This window comes from Anabrus simplex, chromosome 1, assembly GCF_040414725.1.
Source record: "Anabrus simplex isolate iqAnaSimp1 chromosome 1, ASM4041472v1, whole genome shotgun sequence".
NCBI lineage: Eukaryota > Metazoa > Arthropoda > Insecta > Orthoptera > Tettigoniidae > Anabrus > Anabrus simplex.
Genome location: NC_090265.1, coordinates 1,149,137,232 through 1,149,164,853, shown reverse-complemented (window position 1 = coordinate 1,149,164,853; position 27,622 = coordinate 1,149,137,232). Strand labels below are relative to the sequence as shown.

At 38.1% G+C, this 27,622-nt stretch overlaps 1 protein-coding gene across 4 annotated transcripts in view; it reads right to left on the bottom strand.

Annotated features, from left to right (window-relative positions):
• Window positions 1-27,622, bottom strand: part of LOC136858113 (protein PRRC2C) — a 708,190-nt gene that overhangs the window by 508,901 nt on the left and 171,667 nt on the right. For all 4 annotated transcript variants that reach the window (XM_067137420.2, XM_067137417.2, XM_067137419.2 and 1 more), the window contains exons 10-11: window positions 16,874-17,021; window positions 9,480-9,659 (exon numbers count right to left, since the gene is read on the bottom strand). In XM_067137420.2, the coding sequence (XP_066993521.2) occupies window positions 9,480-9,659; window positions 16,874-17,021 (328 nt within the window). The remainder of the gene's footprint in view (window positions 1-9,479; window positions 9,660-16,873; window positions 17,022-27,622) is intronic.

The window sequence follows — 27,622 nt, the reverse complement described above, 5'->3', positions numbered from 1 at the left end:
ACGATTTCGCGACTGGCAATTTCTCCTTTAAAACCATAAGACCACTTGGGCTCAGCATTAAAAGAAAACAATGCAGTTTCATCGGCAATGACAATATTGTTCTGTGCCTACGAATTGATTTTATGAACCACGCTTTTTCATCAACTGTCTGCATCGCCAGTGTTCGGGAGATTTGTTTCTCCGCACATTGCCTGCTGCGTGGTATTACGGCGTTCCAGAGAACAATTAATAAAAAGAATTCTGATTTCACTCGAACATAGCAATTATGAAGCAGACTGCAGACACACCAAAGTGTGTGAAAGTGCCGAAAGCTACTGTTTGTTTTTGATTTTGAAGTAAAGGAACTTGGTGCCTTCAATACTTTATTGAATTCGATATGTCTTAATGATGCGATATCAACTTGATGATGGACATGACTTGCTTGTGTAACCATTTTCAACAATACACGATCATCTGACCAATTGGTAATAGGCTTGGAAAGTGCCAACTTCAATTAATGAAATACATTTGCAAAAATTAAAAGTCTCTTCATAACATCTTGCCCTCCTCGAAAGGAGTTCTTTCAAATAACTACAGTGGAACCTCGATAATTCGAAATCGGTTAATTCAAAATCCCACGTAATTCGAAGAAGCTCTCGTTCCCGGAAACATGAGATAGAGTTTTGCATGTTATTTAAATTGTTTAATTCGAAATATGGATAATCCGTAATTCGAAGTACATTGTCGGCCCCATTACCGAAATTCAGACTTTTAATTCGAAACTGCCTTTACATTTTAAAACAATAGTATGTTACAGAGTAATTTCAACTCTAAATTTATCCGCGTCATAATAGAATGCCTGTTCCGGAACGTCGAGGGGTACCGTAGCTTTCCGCAATTACACTCACTTCGGTGGGTCTACAGTGCGCTTCATGATTGCCAAGTTGAATAAAATCGGAATTCTTTTGTATTCAACCTTTTAAGGAACGCCGTAATATTACGCAACAGGCAGTGTGCGGGAAAACAGAATGCGCGAACACTGGCGATGCCGACAGTTGACGAAAAAGCGTGGCTCATATAATAAATTCGTAGGCACCGAACAATACTGTCATCGCCGATGAAACTGCACAGATTTATTTTAATGCGAGCCCAAACGGTCTTATGGTTTTAAAGGAGAAAGTGCCAGCCGGAGAATCGTACAAGGGTTGGGGATGTTGGTCATTGTAGTGCGTTGCAATTGCAATGCACATGGAAGTGAGAAACTTTATCCCGTCACAGAAAAGTTTGATAAGCTACAATGTTTTAAAGGCATCGGGCACTTTCTATCCCAGTACAAAGCATCTAAAAATGCAAACAGTACAGATATCCAAAAAATAATGCATTTGCACAGGGGAACCGGCATAATTTATCCTCGTCTTTGAATTGTGTGATTTTTTTTCTTTCGTTGCGTGAGGTTATGTTCGTCAGTGATTTGTCCAAGTGCATTATTTGAACATTGTAAACGCACCTTGTTGGATACATTTCGGAAATAGTTTTTCCATGGCATTGGAAAGGTTTAAACTGTGAATCGAGGTGATTGCATGTAATTAATGGCAAGTGTTTACGTTTCTGAAGTACGAGAGAAGTGCCATGGCGGGAAATCGTACAAGGATAGAGTCATAGCAAAGTTTGATTTTTGATTTTAAGGGCATCGGGTACTTTCTGTGTAAATACAAGGCATCTAAAATGCATACAGTATAGTACTCCAATGAATAACGCACTTGCACATGGGAGCCAGCATAGATTTCTCCTCGTCTTTGAATCGTGCTTTTTTTTCTTTCTTTCGTTGCGTGAGGTTATATTTGCCAGTGAGATATGCAAGTGCATTATCTGAATACTGTAAATGCACATTTTTGGATAAATTTTGGAAATATTTCTTTTTTCATGGTATTTGAAAGGTATAAACTGTGAATCAAGGTTAACTGCATGCAGTAACGGGCCTTAGAATATTTCGTAACGCGGCAAGGGTTGGTACTTCTGAATTGCGAATTGGCGGTTAATTCGAAATCACGTAATTCGAAGTCCGATTTTTTAGTCCTAACGACTTCGAATTAACGAGGTTTTACTGTATTGTAATCTTATACCTATTGTAAAAATACTTATTCTTAACATATGCATTAATACAAAACTCTATACATACATCTTTCTATCATTGAAAGAAAATAATATTGAAATTATATCTTTGATGAAAAATAACACAAAGTTAAAGATATCACAGGAAATCTTGAATTCAGTTCTCCTTGTCATCCCCTTCAATGGGAAGAGGGCATATTTTCTTGATGCTTCAGGTGAAAGTTCCACCAGTCGTCCGAACGGTGACGACCCTCACCTCACCATCTCCTCCAGGGTGAACTTGAACTATCCTACCTCTGGGCCACTCTAGAGGAGGGATGTTGTCCTCAATTAATAGCACCAAATAATCAACATCAATACGTCGATTGGTATCATGCCACTTGACGCGTTTTTGCAATTCCTGCAAGTATTCTCGCTGCCATCTCTGCCACAACCGCTGCTGAATTTTCTGCAAGTGCTGCCAACGTGACAAGCGGTTATCGGGTTCTCTCAACAAATCCCTTTGCACGGGTTGCACGACGGGGAGGAATGAAACTCCACTGTATCTGCTGCTGAGCGACTGAGGAGGTAATGGTCGTTGACCCCTTTTCCAAAAGGGACTGGATATCTTGTAGTGCGTAGGCTACTCCAATGAAATTCTTCCCATTATCAGAGAAAAGCTGCTTGCACAAAGCTCTTCTCGCCGTAAAGCGTTGCAGTGCAGCTAAGAAAGCTTCGGTCGTTAGCTCCGACACAAACTCCAAATGCACTGCCTTGGTACTGAAGCATGTAAATACAGCTACGTAACTCTTGTAAGTATGAATGCAGCCTCTTCTGTGGCTTTCTCTTACAGATATTGGACCTGCATAGTCCACTCCTGTGGTAATAACGGGTCGAACAACTAACGTAACCCTTTCTTTTGGTAAATCTGCCATGCATACCTCTGGAACTGTAGGATGGTAACAAAAGCAATTCAGACACCTCTTGACAATGCTTTTCGCTTCTCTTCAGCCGCTGATAGGCCAATATCGTTGTCGACTTGCATGTAGCAGTTGCTCTGGGGGACAATGCTTCAGACAACGATGTTCATTTTCCATGATCATTCTGGTGATGTGATGATTTGCTGGTAGAAGCTCAGGATGTCTCTGTTATGATGTTAGCTCCAAAAAACGAAGCCTTCCTCCAAGCCTAATCAATCCGTCACTACCCAGAAACGGACTGAGTGACTTTAGAGAACTCTTTTTTGGGAGGTCTAAGCAATGTAGTACTTGAGGGAATGCTTCTAATTGTGTCCATTTGACTACCTGCTTCTCTGGTTTACAAGTTTCTTGTATTTCTAGTGAACCCTTTTTCCTTTCTGATGGTTTGAGTTTGCAGTTATAAATGAATCTTTGACAATGTGCTACAATACGGCATAATTTCGCAAATGATGAGAATTTATTCAGTAGAATGCTGGTTGATGTTGCTGACAACGTAACTGCTGTGACCTTCAGCTCTGGTAGTTCTGTTTCGAATTCTTCTGAATGCTCTGGTTGTTGACGTTCTGTGCGAAGCCAAGAAGGTCCACTCCACCACAGCTTTTTATCTTCGAGTTCTGCTGAAGTAATTCCTCTTGAGAGAAGATCAGCTGGATTTTCAGTCGAAGGAACATGCTTCAAGGTGGTTGCATCAGTGGCTTCTTGAATCTTTGCAATCCTGTTTGCCATAAATGTCTTCAGCAGCCTTGGCTCAGTGTTCATCCATCCCAAAACAATTGTACTGTCACTCCATAATCTGATCTGACCAATTTTTTCTTTCAAAGCACTCACTGTTGTTTTCACAAGTTGTGTAAGAAGCAGCGCTGCCTCCAATTCGAGTCTTGGCAACGAAATGGTTTTTAAAGGAGCTACTTTCATCTTCGCACAAAGTAAATTGGAAATGTAGAGACCATTTTGAGTTTGACAAATTGCATAAATGCATGCTCCAAAAGCCTTCTCTGAAGCATCACTAAATCCAAACAAATCAAAAGAGCCAGAGCAATTTCCAGGATTTATGTTTCTCATAATTCTGATGTTGTTCAGTCTTTCTAATGACTCATAATACTCGTTCCAAATCTGAAGGTGCTCTCGAGACAATGGCTGATCCCATTCAAATCCATCTACCCGTAAGTGTTGCATCAACATCTTCCCTTTGATCAGTACTGGACCCATGAGTCCTAGTGGATCAAAAATCTGTGCGATTTTGGAGGCGACTTCTCTTTTGGATCTTGGCGACTGCTTTGCCAGCTCAACTCGAAACTTACGGCAATCTTGTGCCGAGTCCCAGAGGAGTCCAAGAGTCTTACTAGCTTCACCTTTGTCTAAAACCAGTAAAGTCCCTTCGTCGCTTTTGCTCTCCAAATCCTGCAAGATCTCTTTGCTGTTGGACCTCCATTTCCTCAAATGCATTCCACCACTCTTGAGTATATTTTGTATTTGCCGCCGTAGCCCGATCACGTCTTCGAGAATGTCTCCTCCACTTAAGCAGTAATCCATATAAAAATCATCGCGAATAGCCTTTGCTGCTGCTAATTCATTTTCATGAAGAGTAGCCAATTCATTTAGGCATCTCATGGCATGGTAAGGTGCCGATGCTGTTCCGTATGTTACTGTATTCAACTGATAAATCCTCACAGGGGCTGAAGATTCCTCTTTCCACAAAATCTGCTGTAATGTTCGATCTTCAGGATAGATGAGGATTTGCCTAAACATCTTTTCCACATCTGCCGTCATGACGTACTTATGGCTGCGAAATCTAAGTACAATGTGAAAAAGATCTCGCTGTAAATTAGGTCCTGTCATGAGCTTGTCATTGAGTGATGCCCCGAGTGATGTTTTTGCCGAGGCATCAAATACCACTCTGACCTTTGTGGTGTCACTATCTGGACGTACCACTGGTTGATGGGGTATGAAGTATGAATTTGGTACATCTTGATTTCGGTTTGTTACAATCAAGCTCATATGCCCTAGTTTTTCATATTCATTCATGAAATCTGCATAAGCTGGCTTGAGTTCCGGGTGTCTGCCTAATCTCTTGACTAATGATTCTAGTCTGTTTAGTGCGTGTATTCTTGATTCTCCGAGGGTGACATCTGGCTTAATAGGGAGACTTACGATGAATCTACACGTTGTATCTCTCAAAACGGTGTCCGTGAACTGTCTTTTACATATTCTTTCTTCTGATGTGTAATGCTGAATCTCTGGAATTGCTTCTTGTTTCCAAAATTTCTCCATCTTATCTGACAATTGTTGATTGTTATGTTTCATGCATGTTGTTGTTGATCCTTGTTTGTTCTCAAAAACTTCACCGCCTATAATCCAGCCTAATCGGGTGTTTTGCAGAGCTGGTTGTCCTTCAGTTTCATTCTTGGGTGGACCTATGACTATTTTCCAACAAAGTCCTGCACCAATTAACATGTCTATGTCTCCAGGCTTGTTGAATAAGGGATCTGCCAAGTGAATGTCCTTTGGAATAATAATCTTGTCCTTCTTGATCTCCAACTGTGGCAATCGTCCTGTTATAGTTGGCAAAACTAGAAATTCTGCTTCCACCTCAAATCCGTCATTCCTTGAAGCGAGGTGTACTCTCGCAATCCTTTTTGTTTCCACTTTGGAACAGTCTAATCCAATGATCTGTGTGTCTGTCTTGACATTCGGTAAACCAAGTTTCTTATACAGACCTTCCTTTACGAGATTCGACTGAGATCCCAGGTCCAATAATGCTCGGCATGTCATTCTTCTTCCGTGAACATCTTTCACATCAATTAAAGCTGTTGACAAAAGTATTTGTGATGTTATTCCTTCCGCCAAGCTCACATTGAGTGAAGCAGGTGAATGCTGAGATTCGATACAGGTTTATGGGCACTTGATTTTCTTTAACATTTTGTTTCTGTTTGTCATCTTCCTCAGCATGTAAAAGTGTGTTGTTTCATTCCCCTTCTCCAGTATACGCCCCATTCATTTCCATTTCCGCTGCTTTATCTCTATGGCAATTTCATTCTCTCCCATCCTACACTAGAATTCATGGTGGAAGATTACTTTCAGACTATACTCATTAGATTTGCACCAAATTCAGAAGCAGGCTCAAACTGTAGCATTTAGTACATCCATGTCAAGATTGCTATGATAATGGACATCAGCGAACGGTCCATTCATTCTGGCTCAAACTGATACAGGGCCGGTTCTACCACCTACTGTTGAAGTAGCGCGTAATTTGCCCACCGCGTAAAAGGATGTTTCCGTTCGACCACCTCCAGGTAGCGCTATCGGCAGCATTAATCGTAGTTACCCGGCACGTAATTTATTGGCCACTTTGAGGGCCCGATAAGACTTTACCTGCCGGGCAAGTTTTGAGAGTTGAACATTATTAGCTGTATTTCTGGTGACATACAACCTAAATTACCTTAGTATACTGAAGAAAGCATGATACTGTAACAGTGTCCGATATTGTATTGCAGGATCTTGAACATTAATGCTTCCCTTGTGTTGCAACGGTCACACCAGCCTTTCGCATCGGTAGCTTAGGGAACACATTTTATAAGTCAAGCTTTCGTAAAGAAACTTCAAAAGGATATAAAATCAAATTATATTTGGAAATCATTTCAAATGGACTTTAATTTTCTACTTTTCAGTTTTCAGACACGAGGTATAAGTTAATGTATGTATCCCAAATATTGAAGTGTTCTCGTAGCGTAGTGGCTAACACGCTCACTTCGTAATACGAGGTATACAGGTTTGACTCTGTATTATAACGAATCTTTTTTGTTTCCATTATTAGCGTTGTGTTAATCTGTATGCCTCTTTTCATACGTTCTTTTGTTAATAATATATATCATTGAAATATTTAATCACAATATTATGTCTATTAGGGAATTGCTTTATATGTATGCTACTTATAGAAAGCGATGTTACGATTAATAACACATAGGACTGTCGCACAGGTAGCAGATTCCCTATTAGTTGCTTAGATAATCTCCTTGTAAATTATTTCGAAGAAATTGGAAACTATTCCATTCCCGAATTCCTCTTCCTATGAATGGATATTTATCCCGATTAGTTCTTGACATTTACAGTACCTTCCAACTTTATCTTCATAAAGTTAAACATTAAAATGAAATGCTTTATGAATAAATGGAGGTTCGAACCCCACTGTTGGCAGCCCTGAAAATGGTTTTCCGTGATTTCCCATTTTCACACCACGCAAATGCTGGGGCTGTACCTTAAGGCCACGGCCGCTTCCTTCCCACTCCTAGCCGTTTCCTATCCCATCGTAGCCATAATACCTATCTGTGCCGGTGCGACGTAAAGCAACTAGCAAAAAAAAAAAAATAATAAATAAAAGAAAGCATGTGGAACTAAACGAGGTCACAGAACTAGTTGCAAATAGAGCATCGTGGAGATACTTAATCAATTCACAGAAGCCTGCAGACAGAATGCTCAAAGGCAATAAGTCCGTAAAGAAGATGCGTGTGTATATAGGCCTACTTATATGGAAGCGCGTAAAAGAGAGTTAAGAACAACGGCAGGGAACGAAGGTACATTTTAAAATGTAAATTAGAAATACGATAAAAACCTGCATACCTTCTATTACGGAGCGAGCGACTTGACCAATGTACTGCGGTACGAGAATACTTTTCACAAACGCTGCCTTACACGACAGGTTATAACGGATGTAAGAAAATGTAATCGAGAGTTTAATCCCAATTAGGTATTGATATTGAAGATCATAGATTAAAATCACGAAAGCTTGACATAAATCATTGTCCATAACTCTTAAGACTCCCCTTATTAGGCTTTTTGTTGATAATCAGCAAACGCAAGCACAGGGAAATAAGACAATCGAAATGAGTTTCATGTATCTGACAACAGATAGCACCACACTCAAAAGCGAGAGGTCGCTGAAAATCAGTCTAGCCAACTTCGTATATCGGTGTCTAGCTCCGGGTAGCTACCTAGCGCTTGCGCGTAGGTGGTTGGACGCAAGCCAAAGTACCAGCCGATTTACACCTCCAGGTAGTTTACCTACCGGGCAACTGCCAGCCACTTTACCAGCAGATGGTAGAACTGGCCCACAGATGAATGTTATGCCCATTATACGTCAACCTAAGCCCACTACCAATGGCAACAGAAGAACATGGAAGCAGCAGATGGAATGCAGGGAAAGAGCGCTCGAGTTTAAGCACAGCATCAAGGCATGTACCTTGAGAACGTTTGGACATATTGACACCAGATTAACGGCATTGGTATTAAATTCCCATATTACATATTTAGCAAAGAATAACAAAATTCGTGGTTTTGTGTTATGTTCTCCTTGGCGTGGGGATTCAAAGGAGGCAAAACTGTTTCCTTCACCTGTCCTTACTCGGTGGAACAGCTTGTTTGATGCTGTCTTCATTTAAGTGGGTACTTTCAAGAAATTGTTACATTTTTTAACTCCTCTGATATAAGAGATATCCACAACTATGGCATCAACTACCTGAAGTATCTGACTGACCAGGAAGTGAATAGACTTCATTCACATATGGTCTTTGCCAGCAATCATGCAGTTCAAATGGTAGAGATTCTTACTGAACTTGAGAAATCTCAGTATCCAAACTCTCATTTGCTGTACCCCTAATTTCATAACTTTGAGGTAACCTTTTCTGCAATTCGCGACAGGAATTTTTCTGCACTAAGTTAAGCTCACTCTTTTAGAGAAAGGTGCATGCAAAGACATTTTCATTAAAGCAACTCATTCTTCGTAGTGTGAGCTGCAGACTGTGAAAGTCAAAGACTAACCACAATAAGCTGATCACAATTTCTCATGCACTGTATCCTAAAAATATAATCTTGAATAACAGGAAAGCAGCTGAGCTTGAGAAACTGTTTGCTGCATCAATTCCTTCAGAAAATGAAATCTGGTCTGGGTACAGTTCGCTCAGAGATGCGAATCAAAACTGAAGGAACGAGCAAGATGCAATACCATGCTTACATTAACTGCAGTGCAGTCAGAGTTCTCTGTATTTGCTAAACTATTATTTTGATTTATTGTGGACCTCAGCAAACCATGTTGACAGTGAGCATGCTTTATCCCACTTCAATACAGTGGTTACGGACAGAAGGTGCAAACTGAAGGAAGACAATGCCTAACTTATTACAATGCTCTCAGTTGAACAGTGATTTTTCTTGTCCAACTGAACATTCTGATTTGTTGTGAATCGCAACAATGTTGAGTGTGGGCGTTTTATCTCGTTAAAAGAAAACCCAATTTTCAGAAAACACATGCTTTTTTAAATATGCTAATTTTGGTAAATATAGATACCTTTTGATAACAGTAGAAACTAATTTTTCCACTCCCTACCTATTTAGAAGTGCTAACTTTATAACAAGATTTTTTGAAATATGAGTGTTCACCTGGTGAGTGGATGGACGCATAACAGGCATTGCAGGACCAGACATGGCAGCAGGAGGGGTAGTAGGGGACCGGAAGTCCACATTCAAAGATGGGGTACGCCCTGACTGCTGCCAGCTTCTCTGCTCTCCAGGCGTAATCCGTGGAGGAACCGACTCTGGTCGTTTTTCACGGTGATCTTCCTACAAAGAACAATTTTGAACAGCAAACCTTAACGGAGGGTTAATTCACTCATCAAGTGAATGTTAAAAAAAAAGCCACCAAAACAAACCTGAGCTTTAAGGGTTATGTGGAACTCGAGAATATGGTTTCGAATGTAAGTACAGATTCACAAAAGTTCTCAAACGCATTATTTTCAATTCTACCCATCACTAAACACAATCAAATTGGAAAGAGAAAAAGTATCATCAAAATTTCAGAAATACCAAACAGTAACCGGTAATAAAAAACCTCCCATGGCTCTATTACAAGTTATTAGAATCATTCCATATTGACAGTTTTCACTTTACAAAGGAAAAAATGTAATGTATCCACCTAATTCAATACAAAACATAATTCCAGCATTAGATGGAGCAATAAAATTCAAACATGTTTAGACTCGTTTGAGCCATCTTCAGTGAAATAAGCGTAAAAATAAATTTCATATATTTTTCAGAGCTTCTGTAATAATAAAAAAAAAGGGCTGCCTCCATCTTTCCAACTCACGACCCTCCCCCCTCCCCACACTAGCCCAGCACCACAATTCCCCCTCCGATCCTCACATCCTCGCAAACACAGCTGAGCCAACAACAGACTCGATCGTACGAACGGGACCGTTAACTTTGAGAAGACCAGGCCTGTTCGAAAAGACAACCCCCTTTTAAATACCGTAAGTTTTAACATTTTCTTCACACCCATTTTACACTTTTTACTTATCAGTCCAAGTTTCTCACACAATCTCCTTTTTACCACTACAGATTGGAACTTCATCGATGGTTTCCAGTAGGATCACTTACAGTTTACCATGCTCCTGTTACTTCTCTAACACAGCTTCTCAATTTTGTTGCTGCCCTCCCGATCATTTGACATAAGGCAAAAACACCTAGACAACGTTGGAAACGTTCTTCAAGAACGGGACTGGAACATCGAGAAGATATTGAGAATGCTGCTATTATAAAATTTTAAATTCATTGGCATTATTCCATCACTTATCACATACATTTCAACTAGCATGTTGTCTCCTCTCAAACTTGGTTTCTCAAGCTTTTTTGCCCCCCCTCCTAGCCATTCGTGGGATGTTGTTACTACAAAGACAGACTGCCAGCCTGAATTTTCAACACGGTGATTTTATCTGTTTTTGAATTGTTATCAAACTAAAATTTTTAGTCTAAGAAGTCCGCAACCTCACTGTTAGCCCTTATTGTTTTGTTTCTGTCCATTATCTTTTATTTTATTTTATTTCCTTCTTAGGTTTAGAACATTTTCTGGATTCAATTATGTTTTATATTAAGCCTTTTTTCACTGAATTTGTCTCAGAAAGTTATTTATTGCTCCTCTAGTGATGTAAACATTGTATATTATTGTTTTTATTTCCGCCTGTCCCTTGTTTTTCATTTGTTCCTTCACTATGTTTTTAGCACATTTTTACCTTGTATAATGTAGATTACTTTAAGCCCCCGTTATTTCACTTAAGATGGTTCAAACGAGTCAAAACACGTTTGAATTTTATTGCTCCATCATTAGATGGAATTATATTTTGTATTGAATTAGAAAGATACATTTCATTTTTTCCCTTTGTAAAATCCCATGGCTGTATGTATGTAAGGTGCAACATCTGTTCTATTCTCAGTAACATAATAATGTACGATAATTTTAAAACTCTAAATTTGTTACACGAAAGTCCAGCTCCTTGGCTAAATGGTCAGCGTGCTGGAGTCCCGGGTTTGATTCCTGGCAGGATCGGGAATTTTAACCATCACTGATTAATTCCAGTGGTTCGAGGGCTAGGTGTATGTGTCTTATTCATCACTATTTCATCTTCATCACGACGCGCAGATAATCTACGGGCGTCAACACAAAAGACCTCAATGTTAGGTATATGGTCCACCCAATCGATACACATCATCCTGGGTGGACCATAAACTTAACATTGTTTCTTAATCTTCACATAATCTTATACAATAATATTAAAATTCTAAATTCATGTTACTTAAGAGGGAGCAATAAATATTGCTGATGATAGCGTCTAAATGAGCACTGAAACTAGTTCTGCAACATAATATATGTTGTAAATACCATCTAACAACATTTTATTTGTATTGAAAATGTGGAACCTATAAGATTTTTATTCCAATTGTGACCTCAGTTCAATACGGGCAAATAAGATGAAGTATCTTACGTTTAATGATCAAGGATTTAGTGTTGATGGGACTGAAAATTCTGGACGGTTGATCCAGGAAATCCTTCGAAGAATGGATAATGCAGGATTTTTACGTGATTTAATTAGAATGCTCGTGGGACCACGTATTTTGAACAAATAATACGGCAAAACATAGTTTCCGGGAATGTATAATCGAGGTGCTACTGTATAACATAGCTGTACACCGCACTGCTCTACTTCTAAATTGATGTTTAGGCCCATTTTGTCTCTGTCTAGTTGTTGTGCACTGAAGCATAGACAACCAATCAAACCCAAGCTGCCATTCATATCGATTTATATCGGCAGAGCATGATCTCGAAACCTAGTTACCAAGTCTAATATTTACATTCACCATGTGGTTAACCTATCTCACTCAGCGTCTATGGTAATCTGTATGGTCCGTGATCTTTTGCATTTTCCTTCAGTAATTAGTATATTTTTCATATAAGTCTTTATCCCTCTAGTATAGTACAGTATAGCGTAGTTTAGCATAGCATAAGTTAGTACAATATAGGTTTAATTATTAAATAGCTGTAGTTTTCTTTACGTCCGTGTATCAGTGTACTTAGTTCGTTGTGTTTACCATGTCTCAATGTAGTTCAGGAAAGACTAGTAGCAAGAAATCGAGAGGTGTGGGAGAAGGCACGCCCTTGAGAAGCGAGGCCCGTGAAATTGTGTCCAACGTGCGCGAGTACTTTGAGAAAGAAAATGAGAATGGTGCTACATTGCTTCCTTTAGCACAAGCCGTACACAGAACTGCCGACGCTACCAAAGTAAGTAAATATACGTTAGTGGCAGTTGGAAAGGAGAAATATCATGCTGAGGAACAATCTCCTGGATCCCCTACGTTTGAAACGCCGGGTAAGAAAAGGAACTGGACCAAACCAGTGACGATATCAAACAGTTTCCAGAAAGATGCCATTCGTTGGAATATAAACGACTACTACCACAGAAAAGACCACCCCACTCTTGCGAAACTAGGCGAGTCTCTGAAGGAAAGTGAACTATTTAATGGAAGCAAGACTTCACTGAATGTTGTGGTAAAGGAACTGGGATTCCGTTACAAGAAATTAAACGGTCGGCGAGTGTTAATGGAGAGAAGTGAGATTGTGATGTGGCACTGCCGGTTTTTAAGGGACGTTATGAAGGAAAATTTTGATTCGATTGTGTGGTTAGATGAAACATGGATTAATGCAAACCATACCGTAGGAAAAGGCAGGACAGATGATTCTGTGTGAAGGTACAATGGCAGTGCCCAATGGAAAGGGGAGGGGGGGAGAATTATTGTGCTAACCGCGAACGGATTTGTACCTAACTCTTTATATGATTACCACGGGGAGATGAATAGTGTTAATTTTCAGAACTGGTTTGAATACACATTAATGATTAAACTGTCTGAAAATTTTATGACAATAATGGACAATGCCCCCTACCATTCCGCAATTCAGGACAAAGCTCTGACAATGGCAACAAAGAAGTCGAATCTTGCAGAGTGGTTAAGGAGGCACAACATTCCTGTGCGGGACGACATGAAGAAAGGTGAACTGTTGCGGCTTGTAAAAGAAAACAAGCCACAATTTCCAGTGTATGTCGTGGATGAAATTGCAAGACGTCATGGACATAAAGTTATTCAACTTCCACCTTATCATTGTCATGTCAATGCAATAGAGAAGATTTTGGATCAGATTAAGGGTTATGCTGCAACCAAAAATAAGCGTTTTACATACCCGAGGTGGAAAGCCTGTTAGCTGAAGCTATGGTGGATGTCAGTGTCGATGGCTGCAGGAAAGTTTTGCGCAGTACACAAAGATTAATATGTGAGGCGTGGGAAAATGAAGATGTAGTGGATAACTCCGTCAAAAGTTTCATATCTTTGGGAGCTGGTGATAGTGAAAGTGATTCATTGTTGGAGGGTTCCAGTGGCTCTCAGATCAGTGGAGAATTCTTTTTGTGGGTCATAACCTCCTTCCTGTGCCAGCCATTAGCGGTGAGTGATGTGTTATTTCCTCATTCTCTTTTATTCTTAATAATAGATTCTCTAATTAGTGTCAGATGTTGTAAGTGTAGATTTTATGAATTTGTTTTCAATCCACATTCATTAGTTTTTCCGAATATGGTATTACATTTTAATAGAGCTGTTTACCGCGGTCGTATTGGATCAGCTGTTCTCACGGGCGTAGCGCGCTGGCAACAGAGAAAAGGCGATGCTCATTTGTTTTCCGAAACTTCAATTTAAAAGTGAGGCTGTGCGGAGTATAAATACATTCAAATAAATTTGCTATCATGCAACGTACTTTCTTTACCACAAGAAAGTTGAAAATGATAACATTTTGCAAACTGATTTAATGTCAAAAACATCATTTTGGCCCATATTGAATCCAGATTTAGATTAAGGAATGAGGTTAATTGTTTCCACCTATTCAATACTACAACAGTGAGAAGTCATTAATACATCAGTTTTGACTGTATTTATCACGTATTTTTATACCTGCAATACGATTGAAAATCTGCCGAGACAGCCCATGCTGATGAACCTGGGAAGCAAAAACAAGCTTGTCGGAACATGAGAAATGATGGATGCAGGAAAACCGAGATTGATGAGGAAAGGACCTATTGGGAGTGTATGAAGATGTGGAGATTGTCCTTAACCTTTTGAGTTTTCATGTTTATTCTTGTCTCCTCTTTCTGTCACACTCTCTTCCCACACTGACTTGCAATTATGTCTGTCCAAATATGTGTTACTTTTTATGTTCTTACCTCTCTTTACAAGACTAAATTTGACACATGGTTGTTCGTTTCCAATACTTACCGTATAACAAAATAAAAAGTGCAGTTAAACAGAATGGGCACTGTATTTAAGAAATGTAAATAAAGGAAAGTTTTAAATTGATAAATTAAGAAAAATTCAGATGTAAACATAGATATCGCATGCAGATGGTAAATGTACCCACGCACTACAGTAAAAGGTACCAGCATAATATAGTCTGGTGTAATTTGGAAAAAAGGAAGTCCTTTTTTTTACATGCTTTTTATACACATTGATTGTAAGTATATACCTTTCATGTACGTTACACACTTTATTAGTAAGAGGTTGATGCCTTTGCTGGCGAGATGTAGAGTTTACAGTGCGCTACGTCTGTTGGTACAGGCTAGAATAAATTTGTTATTTTCATTGATCTGTCTCAGTCTTATTCCTGGCTTTGACAATATGAAGGTGACTGCAGTATGAGTGATGCTAGTAATACCATTCCTTATGCAGCCAGTCCCTGTTATAAATGGTGTGAAAATATCACACATAGGGCTAGTTGGTGCATGCATTTCAGTGGGCTTGGCAGACTGATATGTAATAGCAACTTCTGGCTCGGTTTGGAAAGCAATGAGAAACCACACCTAATTTCCATAGCACGCCGCTTCAGTGACACCTAAGCTATTTATGACAGCTATTGGCAGAACTGTGAAGGATCAAACCAGCCTTCCAGCTGAATACTCAACAAATATTAATTAAGAGGTTGTTTCTTGGGCAAAGTGAGAATACCCAAAAGTGTTATTTTGAACAAAGAAAATCGGGGGCTTTAAACAAAAAATTCAATGGTTAGACTCAGTTTCTAACGATTTAAAGATTAGAGGTATAATAGAGGTATAATAGAGCAAACGCCTGAAAAGCCTTACACCTGAAATGGTATAAAATTAAACGAGGCCACAACACTAGTTGCAAATCGAGGATTGTGGCAACGTTTAGAAAATTCACAGGGGCTTGCAGACTGAACGCTGAAAGGCATAACAGTCTATAATGATAATGTATATGTGTATGTATGATATTATTATTATTATTATTATTATTATTATTATTATTATTATTATTATTATTATTATTATTATTATTCCTGGCTTATTCCCAAGTACCTAGAGTCAGCACTTTGTATGGATTTAGCCCATTTTTACGGTCAGATGCCCTTCCTGAAATCAATTATGTTGGGATATATTCAATATTTTATGCTTTCACAGTGGTTTGTAGTGTGATATGTTGTATGTAAAAGGAGACGATTATTAAGACAATGACAAACACTGCCAGAAATTGAACCCAGGACCCCCTGAACCGGAGACTAGTATGCCGATCATTCAGCCAAGGATTCAGACAATTATTATTTTGAAATAAAAATATTGCTTGTTCACTTCACAGTTTGCTCTTGAATTCACAATTATTTTTTATTTTGCAACAACATTAACATTTCATGACTTTGTATAATATTCATGACATTTTTGCAAGTATATTGAATTAAAATACAACAAAACTTGTTGACATGAAAAAAAAAAGAAGCTATTTTATCACAATTTTCACCTGTGACATATTCCAAGCCCTACTTATTTCCCAAGAGTCGTATCCCTAATTTATGGACGGCATATGGAAAGAGAGAGAGAGACACGCTTGCACAGACGCACGCACGCATACACAGGCACACACACACATGCACACAAAACTGCTGATTAAATACAGTGTATAGTACAATAAAAATTAAAAACTGTGAATGTTGCATTATACAATTTACATCTGAACACTGCTGTATGTTTAATGGTTATTTTTGGAACACACAATGCTTCATTTCTCTTCATAATTATCTTTTAGTTCAAAAACAACACAGCATAGATCTTAGTTTTCTTTAGTGCTGTTGTCCGTATTACAAATATAATTTTGAGTTCAGTACAAAATAATTCTAACCAGAATTTTGAGTTCAGTACAACGTAATTCTAACCAGGTCGTACAGCATTTTAAAAGTCTCAACCCATCAGTAATTGTCAGAAACAGCTTTTTCACTATTACAATTTCATTCCACTTAATCTCAGTCATAACATTTTCCTTAACACTAAAACATTCTTTCCATCTGCATACAAACATTTAATCATGTTCCCCTTTACTATCTCTCCACATACCAAGGCAGCCTTCCAAGAACATCTCAGTTTCCAGGAGGTAAAATACAGTAATAATTAGTATATACTGACCCTGTGATCATCTCTATCACGATCTCTTTCACTGGATTCACTCTCTCTTTCATTCCGCTCTTCTTTAACTTGATGAGCTTGACTACGAGAATCCTTGCGAGTTTCTTCCTCCTGGGTACTTTCTTCATCGCTGAACAATAATTTCTGACTAAAAAAAAAAAAAAAAAAAATTAAATAACAATTACAACAGTTCACACTTTCAGAAACGACAGAGGTAGAGAGAGAATCTAATCAAGAACATTAACTGTACTGATAAGGTCACTGAAGAGACCTTCAATTCTTCAATTCCTCTCTCTCTGTTATTTGTTTACGTGGCACCGACATAGAGATAGGTCTTATGGTGACGATGGGACAGCAAAGGCTTAGATGTGGGAAGGAAGCGACCATGGTCTTAAGGTACAGCCCCAGCATTTCTCTAGTGTGAAAAAAAGGAACCACGAAAAACCATCCTCAAAGCTGCCAACAGTGGGGTTCGAACCCGCTATCTCCCGAATGCATGCTGACAGATACGTGACCCAAGCCATGTGACCACTTGCTCGGTTTGAAATGTACTAACGATATAGTTTCTATTCTCAAATGTCTCGCTCTGAGCATCCCTGTATAAATCAGATAATACTGCCCAGATCCCTACGTATCAAAAAATAGTATAGAAAGGAAGGAGCTATGGCTTCATATCAGGTTTCAGACATAAGAAGAATGTAACTTGTAGAGTTTATCCCAACTTCCAGAACTACATATTTTTCGGAAAATGAACATTTACCAGTTATTTCCTTTATAATGTAGTAGAATCTAGATTCTCCGGTTTTGGAGGGACCACTAAAAAACCTTACAATGTGGGAAAAGAGAATCAATAATCAATCAATCAGTCAATCATGATCTGCATCTAGGGCAGTTGCCCAGGTGGCAGATTCCCTATCTGTTGTTTTCCTAGTCTTTTCTTAAATGATTTCAAAGAAATTGGAAATTTATTGAACATCCCCCTTGGTATGTTATTCCAACCCTAACTTCCCTTCCTATGAATGAATATTTGCCCCAAATTGTCATTTTGAATTCCAACACTATCTTCACATTGTGATCTTTCCTACTTTTAAAGATGCCACTCAAACTTCTTCGTCTACTAATGTCATTCCACTCCACCTCTCAACTGACAGCTCGGAACATACCACTTAAACTGTATATAGGATAATCTCTTTTGTTTACTTCCACCTATTCAATACATTACAAGAAGTTGGCATTGTATGCCTTCCACTATGTATTAGACATCTATTAATGACTACGGCTTCAAGCCACCTTCTTTTACTATAGTACAATCAAACAAGTCCTATTCAACAAAGAACTACATATGTTTTTATCAATATATTAGATTTTTAGTTACTTCATGAACATGTTTATAACTAACGTAAATCCTACCTCTCTTATAATCATCAAACACTTTTTTGAATATCTTTAACCAGATGCCTGGTAAAATAATAAGGTTTTTGATAATGACTGAAGATGCCTCACAGTGAGAGGCGAAACATGTCCCATCTGAATAATGTTTTAAAGTAAATGCCAACTTCTTGTAATGTATTGAATAGGTGGAATTAAACAAAAGATATTATCCTATATACAGTTTATGAAACTTTCAATACGGACGAAAAATGATTTTCATCACTTGTAACATACCACTTAATCGAGCAGCTCGTCTTTCTCCCAATTCTTCCCAGCCCAAACTTTGTAACAGTTTTGTAACACTACCCTTTTGTTGGAAATCACCCAGAACAAATCAAGCCGATTTTCTTTGGATTTTCTACAGTTCATTAATCAGGTAATCCTGGCGAGGGTCCCATGCACTAGAACCATACTCTGGTTGGGGTCTTACCAGACACATATATGCCCTCTCCTTTACATCCTTACTACAACCCCTAAGCACCCTGATAACAATGTGCAGACATCTGTACAATTTATTTACAAACCCATTCATGTGATTACCCTAATGAAGATCTTTCCTTATATTAACAACTGGATACTTACAATGACCCCCAAGAGGAACTTTCACCCCATCAACGCAGTAATTAAAACTGAGAGGACTTTTCCTATTTGTGAATCTCACAATCTGACTTAACCCCGTTTATCAACATACCATTGCCTGCTGTCCATCTCACAACATTGAGGTCACGTGGCAGCTGCTCACAATCCTGTAACTTATTTATTACACTATACAGAATAAAATCATCTGCAAAAAGCCTTGCCTCTGATTCCACTTGTTTACTCATATCATTTCTATATATAAGAAAAAGGTCCGATAACACTGCCCTGAGGAACTCCCCTCTCAACTATTACAGGGTCAGATAAAGCTTCACCTACTCTAATTCTCCGAGATCTATTTTCTAGAAATATAGCAACCCATTCAGTCACTCTTTTGTCTAGTCCAATTGCACTCATTTTTGCCAGTAGTCTCCCATGATCCACCCTATCAAATGCTTTAGACATGTCAATCGCTACACAGTCCATTTGACCTCCTGAATCCAAGATATCTGCTATATCTTGCTGGAATCCTACAAGTTAATCTTCAGTGGAATAACCTTTCCTAAAACCGAACTGCATTCTATCGAACTAGTTATTAATTTCGCAAACATGTCTTAATATAATTAGAAAGAATGCCTTCCCAAAGCTTACATGCAACACATGTCAAACTTACTGGCCTGTAATTTTCAGCTTTATGTCTATCACCCTTTCCTTTATACACAGGGGGCTACTACAGCAACTCTCCATTCATTTAGTAAAACTCCTTCAACCAAACAATAATCAAATAAGTATTTCAGATATGGTACTATATGCCAACCCATTGTCTTTAGTATATCCCCAGAAATCTTATCAATTCCAGCTGCTTTTCTAGTTTTCAACTTTTGTATCTTATTGTAAATATCATTGTTATCATATGTACACTTTAATACCTCTTTAGCATTAGTCTCCTCCTCTATCTGGACATTATCCTTGTAACCAACAATCTTTACATACTGCTGACTGAATACTTTGACTTTTGAAGATCCTCCCATACACACTCCCCCTGTTCATTAATTATTCCTGGAATGTCCTCCTTGGAACCTGTTTCTACCTTAAAATACCTATATATAACCTTCCATTTTTCACCAAAATTTGTATGACTGCCAATTATGCTTACCATCATGTTATCCTTAGCTGCCTCCTTTGCTAGATTCAATTTCCATGGAAGTTCCTTCAATTACTCCTTACTTCCACAGCCATTTCTAACTATTTCTTTCCAATCTGCACCTCCTTCTTAATCTCTTTATTTCTCTATTATAGTAAGGTGGGTCCTTACCATTCCTTACCAACTTTAAAGGTACAAACCTGTTTTCACATTCCTCAACAATTGCTTTAAACCCATCCCAGAGTCTGTTTACATTTTTTTTTTTTTTTTTTTTTTTTACCGTTATCCACTGGTCATAGTCACTTTTTAGAAACTGCCTCATGCCTGCTTTATCAGCCATATGGTACTGCCTAAAAGTCCTACTTTTAAGACCCTCCTTTCTATCACATTTTTAATTACTACAAAAACAACTTCATTATCACTAATGCCATCTATTACTTCAGTTTCTTTAGAGAGCTCATCTGGTTTTACCAGTACCACATCCAGGATTTTTTCCCTCTAGCTGATTCCATCACTTTCTGAATCAGCTGTCCTTCCCATATTAACTTATTTTCCATTTGTTGGCCATGCTTCCTGTCGTTCGCATTTCCTTCCCAATTGACACCTGGTAAATTCAGATACAATCATATTCCTTTCCATGTCGTTTCCCACATAGCAGATTATCATATCAAATAATTCTGAATCCGTATCAGCGCTGCCCTTTCATGGTCTGCACACTCCAAAGATATCCAGTTGCCTATTATCTTTAGAAATGAGCCTTACACCTAAAATTTCATATTTTTCTTTAACTTTTTTGCAGTTTACAAATTCTTTCACCAGAATGACTACTCCTCCACCCAACATACCTATCCTATCTCTACGATACACACTCCAGTTCCGTGAGAATATTTCTGCATCCATTATATCATTTTTCAGCCATGATTCAACTCCTATTACAATATCTGGTAAGTATATATCTATTTTACTTAATTTATTCCTTTCTTTACAATACTTCTACAGGGAATGTATTAAAATCAACCCCAATTTGGCTAAACATCAGAATTATTAAATACAGTGCAAGTCCATTATAGCAGGAGTCATAATGGTGAAATATTTACTTCCTATAGCCGACTGACATTTCATCCGAATTTTCTTATTCAATCAGCGTCACCTAACCTAACTTTTGTTATGATTTAAATTAAATGGAATACTGTATTTTCTCATGTAATTATCACACATTTGACAAAAATTACAGGCGAAAATTTCAAATGTGTAAATTACTCAAGGAATTCCGATACTTAAAAATTATTTATAACTCATTTATATTTAAAAGATTCATCAGATATAATATAAACACAGTTAGTTAACCTCATTTCCAGTTATAGTCATTTGGCCTAAAATTCATGCGAGAGATTTTTTCCAAAAAGTCAAATAGGGTACATCTGGTAAGTTGGACACGTGGGTTTGAAAAACCAACACTGGAAAACATTCTTCCCCTTATGAGCTGACAATACGACCTGAAGTGAAATAAACATGAACTAATAAAAGTACAACTTATGCAAGACATAATGACAAACTGGCTAAAAAAAAAAAAGAGACCAAGCCAGGCATCAAAGGAGGGACATTGCTAGATTTCTCAAAACCGTTTGTATCCAATCTCTTATGTGTGACATGTAAATTGCCCTTTTTCTTGGATACGAACTTGGATCCCTCGCGGAAATTTTACTTCAGGCATTATTTTTAGTTGTAGAAATACGAAAGGTGCAAGCGCTCTGCCATCAAGTATTACACCAACATTGCAGTGCATCGTTGCCTTTTGCTTCCGGTAGTGCGTTCGATAACACTCAATGTCCCTTTCTTATCGATTGTTCGATTTTGTGGCACACTGAAACCGACTGGCGTCCGACCTGTGGTTTCTATTTGGGATATCAAATATTCCTTCACTTTATGCTTCTCAATAACACAGCAATGAAAATCAATTACTTTTCGGTTGAAATCATTTGGTATTTTTTTGGTATAATGTTCTTCAAAGAGAAAGTCCATTTGTCTTCATAAAATTGATCATTCTGCCGCGGCTAAACTTCAAATCAGAGACAATGATTCCATGTGCAGCTGCTATTTCTCGTCCTTTAAAATACAGCACTTCATGAGAAACTGCATATCCAACAATGCATAACGAAATCAGTACTAGCTCACTGTGGACTAACAAACAATTATGAGATCGCAGAAAACACACGTCCCGTACCCGAAACACTTGCAAAAAATGTTCGTACCAGACTGGAATAGTGTCACAAGTCACTTCTGTGCTAATTCTCTACTTGCGGCTTTCTGGTCTGCGATATACTCTGCAAGACATGTTGATCACTTGAAGTACACTCCTTACCATGGCAGCGAATGTTGCATTCAAGCAGTGAATACTTGCGGCTCGCTGCCCTATTCCCGTATGTTTTGGTGTAACTGTTCACCGTGAGTTTATATGATTCGGTAATATTCGAGTGGAACCAATGACATAATGAAACGAACTGACAATTTATATGAAGACATCAGTAGTCGCATCAAAACACCATCTGGAATCATAAGATATCAACTTCACGGTTTTGATCCGTATTGAATTGTGATCACAATAATTATTAATGTCTTATGATCCACTTTTTTCAATACTAGATTATGCAATATTATTCAATTACATTAAAACTAGGGACTAGTATCGGCCTTGGCTGGCCATCTTCAGCCTTAATGTAATACAGCTAATAACTGAACAAATGTAAAAACAAACAATTGACATGAAAACTAATGTACAAACAATTAATATTAAAATCTGGGATGAACTAAGTGTAATATCTGAAAAATAAATTAGGCTCTAAATTCTTAGCATCTGGAGTATGCTCATCATCAAGACTCTTTCTTGATATTCATGGAATTGTTAGTTCCATTACTCCTAGTCATTACAATTTCAACTGCAAAAAAATGTCGAATCTTTAGTCAGATCATCAATCAACAAATCTACTTGAGTGGTGTTAGCAGTATGCAAGCCACTGGATGCCACTGTAAATAACCACCACCTGACGCTGAACTGCCAGATGGTGTTTCCACATCAAAATAAAATGAAATGTTCCCATAGTACTTGTTAAAATCATGCTGAAATGCAGTTGGACAATGTCCAAAGCCTCAATCCAGACTCCTCATTATGTATGGTCCTTATATATAATTAATGTATTTACTTTTATTTTACATCAATTGTGTTTTTATATTTTTTCTTTCTATATTTCTGTATTGTACATACCGTATTTACTCTTGTATTAGACCCCCCCCCCCCCCGCCCAGTTTTTCAAGACTAAGAAAATTTAAAAAATTTATCTTGCAAACAAGACCCCCCCAACGTAATTCGGCAGAGAAGAGCAACAATACCGCTTTGAAGCGGCTACAAGCCTTATGCAGCTCAGATGACATACCACAAATTCGTGCATAGTTTCAGCCGCACAGCCTCACGCAATGAAAAATAACACCAAAGTCATGTGGTACATCTGTGTTTCATAGTTAAGAAGTGTCTGCCTCAGAAGAGTAGACCTACTGCACCTTTGATGACGTCGCACAAATAGCTGAATTGTTTAGTGCCCAACCCATGCATTGCAAGCACACAGTCATGAATATATGTCTGTTTTGTAGTTAAGAAAGTCCGCCAGCAGCCAGTTAGCACAATTAGCTGCCGTTCTCAGGAGCCTGAGTTCAATTCCCGGTACCGTATTGCCAGAGATTTATGAATGGCAGGAAGGTTGATTTGCTGTAAAAATGGTACATGCAACTTCCTTCCACTAGGGGCCTGTCTAAAAAAGAACTGCACCACCTCGTGATGAGGAAACTAGTTTACTTTCATTAAGAAATATACATAGTTGTTGCTAGGCCCATTAATATAGGCAGGCAAGATCGTTAACAAAGTGATAGTTTAATATCACGTATCTCAGGCCAATATAGGTTTTTTTGGGAGAGAATTAAGTTTAAAAAGAGATTTTAAAAATCCAGTCAGTTGTTTTACTTGCCAACCTGCCCAATAATAATAATAATAATAATAATAATAATAATAATAATAATAATAATAATAATAATAATAATAATATTAATAATAATAATTTCTTATGTCCCCAATTTCAACGATTTTTGGAGACTCCAAATAAAACATGCTAGGGTATGCGTTTGTAAAAACCAGGAGACAACAAAGGTACAAAATTAAACATTACGATAATAAAACTCAATACCGCCACACTTGTAAATATCCATAAATGCGGCAAACTGTCCTGTTATTTCCGTCTCTGAACTTTTGGCACTATCCGGGTGATATCATACTGTACCATTACGTTACGATTGACGTCAATTTATATGAATATAGATCGGAAGAAAAATGGCGCAGATCAGCTTCAAACGTTGAGAATGCACGGAACAAGTTCACCGCAATTAGGAGGCAGTGCCTGGCGAGGTGGAAAGGAAACTATGAGAAATGAACCATTATACGTAAAAAAAAATTGAAAAACGTTCTATTATTATATTTTTTGGCAAGAAGATTTTTCGTCGTAAACGAACTGTGAATTGCAATTACCTGACCAGAAGATTAGCTGACATAATCAATATAACCATAATAGGAGCCACACGAAGGAAGAATCCAGAAATAAACTACCGGAAAATACGTAAAAACAGCAGGGAAACACGCATAATACATTTCAAATACTGTACAGAAGAAGAGGTGCCGGAATACGGCATTCGTAAATAAGGCCTACACTGGCTTAATAAACGGCCAAATTTTCCTCAAATTACACGTATAGCCCATTTATAAGATTTCAAGAACATTATTCAGACAACATAGAAAACCAAGGAAGAACCGGTTTATGAAAATAAAATTGAATCTGAGCAGTATCTATAGAGGAAAAGAGATATAAATACAGTTAGACAAAGTCCTTGGAAGAGCTCTATATACTGAAAATTAAGATGTATTCTATCAATTTAATATCATCTTTTCGTTGCATGGAAATTGGACACGAAATGGAGCTAGCCTAAAGCGACGGAGGAAGGCTGACCAGATCATCGTAAGCTCAAGCCTGAAGACCTAGAGATCCAGCATGGCGTAATCCAGCACAAGGCTAGACGTTCCGAGATGCCGTGAGGAGGAAGAAGAAAGCAACGTCGGACATAAAATGGCCTGAGATAAGTAACATTATAAGAAATTTAACTATAAAGTATTTCATTTGGTATAGTATAATTGTAGGAATGCTGAAGTGCCAAAGATATGACCTGTTTGTGCCAAGGTGGGAATTCTAAGGCATATGCCGGAGAAAATAACCACAGATACGTATTATTTATGTGTAGTAATATACTGCCGTGCTCATAAGTTTGATCTGAGGTTAATGTGAGCAGTATCGGGAAGAGAATTGATGTTTTTGAACCTATATGCTTAGGGGAACGTCGTATTCAAGCTAGGCGAGGCTGAGATATGAAAGTGAAGTGCAGTATAATAATAATAAACCTAGGCTACCCAATGACCAGATTGAATAACTAGGCCCATATCGTCCATATTTACGATGAGTTGAAATGAACAGTAGCAGCTTGCGGTGTTTTGAGTAGATATTAAGGTAAAAGAAATGTTTTACTGCGACGTGGTAGACATTATGAAGAAGCTGAGTAGAGATATTGATTGTATGCGGAGGAATCGCAGTAATTAAAAGCATAAATGATAATACCGTAAAACCTCGTTAATTCAAAGTCGTTGGGACTCAAAAATCGGACTTCGAATTACGTGATTTCGAATTAACCGCCAATTCGCAATTCAGAAGTACCAACCCTTGCCGCGTTACAAAATATTCTAAGGCCTGTTACTGCATGCAGTTAACCTTGATTCACAATTTATACCTTTCAAATGCCATGAAAAAAAGAATTGTTTCCAAAATGTATCCAAGAAGGTGCATTTACAGTATTCAAATAATGCACTCGGATATCTCACTGGTAAACATAACCTCACGCAACAAAAGAAAGAAAAAAAAGCACGATTCAAAGACGAGGAGAAATCTATGCTGGCTCCCATGTGCAAGTGCTTTATTAATTGGATTACGATACTGTATGCATTTTAGATGCCTTGTATTTACACAGAAAGTACCCGATGCCCTTAAAATCGAACTTTCCTATGACTCTATCCTTGTACAATTTCCCGCCGGCACTTCGCTCGTACTTCAGAAATGTAAGCACTTGCCGTGTCACAAAGTATTCTAAGACCCCATTAATACATGCAGTCACCTCGATTCACAGTTTAAACCTTTCAAATGCCATGGAAAAAAACTATTTCTGAAATGTATCCAACAAGGTGCATTTAGAATGTTCAAATAATGCACTTGGATAAATCACTGACAAACATAACCTGACCGAACGAAAGAAAAAAAAACGCACAATTCAAAGAGGATATATTATGCCGGTTCCCCTGTGCAAATGCATAATGTTTTGGATTTATGTACTGTTTGCATTATTATAGATGCTTTGTACTGGCATGGAAAGTGCCTGACGCTCCTAAAACATTGTGGCTTATCGAACTTTCCTATGACGACGGGATAAAGTACCTCGCTTCCATGTGCATTGCAACGCACTACTATAACCCCCATCCCTCACACTTGTACGATTTCGCGGCTGGCTATTTTTCCTTTAAAACCATAAGACCGTTTACGCTCGCATTAAAATAAAGCAGTGCAGTTTCACCGGCAATGACAATATTGTTCGGTGCCTACGAATTTATTATATGAGCCACGTTTTTTCGTCAACTGTCGGCATCGCCAGTGTTCGCGAATTCTATTTTCCCCGCACACTGCCTGTTGCGTGATATTACGGCGTTTCTTAAAAGGTTGAATACGAAAGAATTCTGATTTCATTCAACTTAGCAATCATGAAGCGCACTGTAGACCCACCGAAGTGAGTGAAAGTGCGGAAAGCTACCTACCCCTCCACGTTCCGGAACGCGCGATCTATTATGACGCGGAGCGGACAAAATTTCGAGTTGAAATTACTCTGTAACATACTATTGTTTTAAAATGTAAAGGCAGTTTCGAATTAAAAGTCTGAATTTCGGTAATGAGGCCGACATTGTACTTCGAATTACGAATTATCCGCAATTCGAATTAAACAATTTAAATAACATGTAAAACTGTATCTCATGTTTCCGGGAACGAGAGCTTCTTCGAATTGGGCGGGATTTTGAATTAACCGATTTCGAATTATCGAGGTTCTACTGTATGTTGTTGGAGATTTGAGATATTGAATAGGTATTGTGTAAGTAAATGATTGAAGGAAATAGGTGCGAATTTATGCTTAGCTACAGTTATGTTCTGATTGAAATTGAGGCAAGCAGTGGAATTAAGGCCTAGATACGTGAATATTAAGTGTAGCAGTCAGGTTAAATGGTCAATTGGTCGAACTCAAATGAAATATGGAGATAGGTTGATCGTAATTTACATGTATTTGAAGTGCATATGGGAAAGAGATATAGTCGCCTAGTAATATGTATTTGTCTCGCATAGTGAATATACAATATTGGACACGCGTTAACCTGAAAATGGTAAAATTAGTAGGCAGTAGAAGGAACCATTTTAATT